Source organism: Anneissia japonica, unplaced genomic scaffold (genome assembly GCF_011630105.1).
Source record: "Anneissia japonica isolate Jap-2015-1 unplaced genomic scaffold, ASM1163010v1 scaffold110293_len1749_cov239, whole genome shotgun sequence".
Lineage (NCBI taxonomy): Eukaryota > Metazoa > Echinodermata > Crinoidea > Comatulida > Comatulidae > Anneissia > Anneissia japonica.
In genome coordinates this window covers 1-1,749 of record NW_022738909.1, presented here as the reverse complement: position 1 = coordinate 1,749, position 1,749 = coordinate 1, and the positions used below count along the sequence as shown (strand labels likewise).

Sequence of the window (1,749 nt, the reverse complement as noted above, 5' to 3'; positions counted from 1 at the left end):
AATTTATATTGCTCTGATGTAAATATACAGGATTTATGCCACAGTGGACATAATAGGTGTATGTATTAATATGAACTTTCTTTAGAAATGATGGAATTGTGTCTTCCTGTCATTCCACTATTAACAATGTTGGCTCAAACACAAACTCTGTCTAAAATATTCACTCTCCTTAAGAAATTATGCCGGTGGCTTGTAGGCAATCTTTCTTGATTTAAGCACGGACCATTTTGTTTTCTTCACATAGAAGGCTACACTAACTAGCACTGACATAATCATTAACATCTTGGAAAGAGAAAAAAAAAACAGAAGAAAATTAAGACAAAAAACAGAAAATTCATGATAATTTTATAAATATTTGAATTACAATAATTTCTTTTCAAAGGTATGAGTTTATGGTAACCACACTTGTTGCTACAAATTTGAATTGAAACACTGTGGTACTGTATATAAATACAGAATCAAATGCAATATTAGAAATAAAATATAAAAATAATAATGTACCTTCATTCCCATTAATTTACGCTGATCATGTTCAGGTTCTGCAGCCCATCTTAGGAAGGTGCAGACATCCTTAGCAAGTTGACTTAGTGTAGCTGGGGTGCCTAGATATTGATATTCAAAACAACCAAACATTACCACATAGAATTGAACGCAAGTCAACTAAATGATCAAAAATTGTAATGTTCACATCTTTACATTACATAAACGAATTTAATGTTTTTTTAACTGGATTGATGAAATGTCTACGAACCATCATCATATTCAATAATTTCATTATAAAGTGCAGGAGCCATGGCTATAGCTTGTCCAGGGAAGTAAGGGTGATAGTATAATTCTTCACGGACCTCCACCCCAGCAGGTGCGTCACAGTACCCAGTCAATAATGCATAAACATAATCTTCTCCACCATGACGTGCTAAAGCCATATAACTCAGGTCTGGAGGTAAAGCACCTTTAAAAGAAAAAAATAAAAGTGATGTAGCAGAGTTCAATTCAGTTGATTAGCCTAATAGCTTCAAAATTTCAAAGAAAATGTTCTTGTGCTTTCTAGCAACAAAGTAAAGGAGCAAGCAATATTTATAACTATTAATCATAATTACATTCAAAATGTCTCAGATGATTAAAAATGGTCCCATCATGTTTCCCTTGTGTGCAAGTCAGGTTTCTTAATAGTTTAAATCGACGTTCCGCAAACTATGGTCCGCGGCCCAAATTTGTGCCGCGAAACATTTTTGGGCTGCGAACCTGTCTGGAAATTGAAAAAAAAAAAAAAACAACAAATAGACGTTTCATCATGGAGAAAATAGTTTTTAATAAAGTCGCTTCATTGTTACAGCGAATGCGTCGCTTGCACACGCTGCTAAAGTGCCATATGATGCGTGCTATTTGAGTTATAAGCGGGAGCTAGACACTATGTTATCGTCTAGTATTAACCCTGTAAGATGGAGTAAATCCAGTATGGAGGAATGATGTGATTTGGAATGTTAAATATTTTTATAATGATGCATGATGAAGTACTATTGGCCAAATGGTGAACCTACCTTTACAAAATTGTTTAATCAGTATTTAATGCGTGGTTCAAATGCACAACATTTTTTAGTATTCTTAGTTGTAGGGGATGCTAAGGGAATTGTGGTAGCAAATACTGAATAAAATTGTTTCATTGATATTCAAGAACCTGACACCAGCAGATACGCACCATTGTTGGCTAATCTAGCTTCCTCTTCATTCTTGTAAGGATTTGGGAAG

At 34.3% G+C, this 1,749-nt stretch overlaps 1 protein-coding gene across 1 annotated transcript; it reads right to left on the bottom strand.

Annotated features, from left to right (window-relative positions):
• On the bottom strand, positions 1–1,745 carry LOC117117846 (cytochrome c1, heme protein, mitochondrial-like; the record flags this gene model as incomplete). Its single annotated transcript, XM_033262318.1, has 4 exons — positions 1–282; positions 502–602; positions 752–952; positions 1,700–1,745. Coding segments are annotated over 4 exons (453 nt in total), but the record flags the coding sequence as incomplete, so codon positions are not given.
• Between the last annotated feature and the right edge of the window lie 4 nt (positions 1,746–1,749).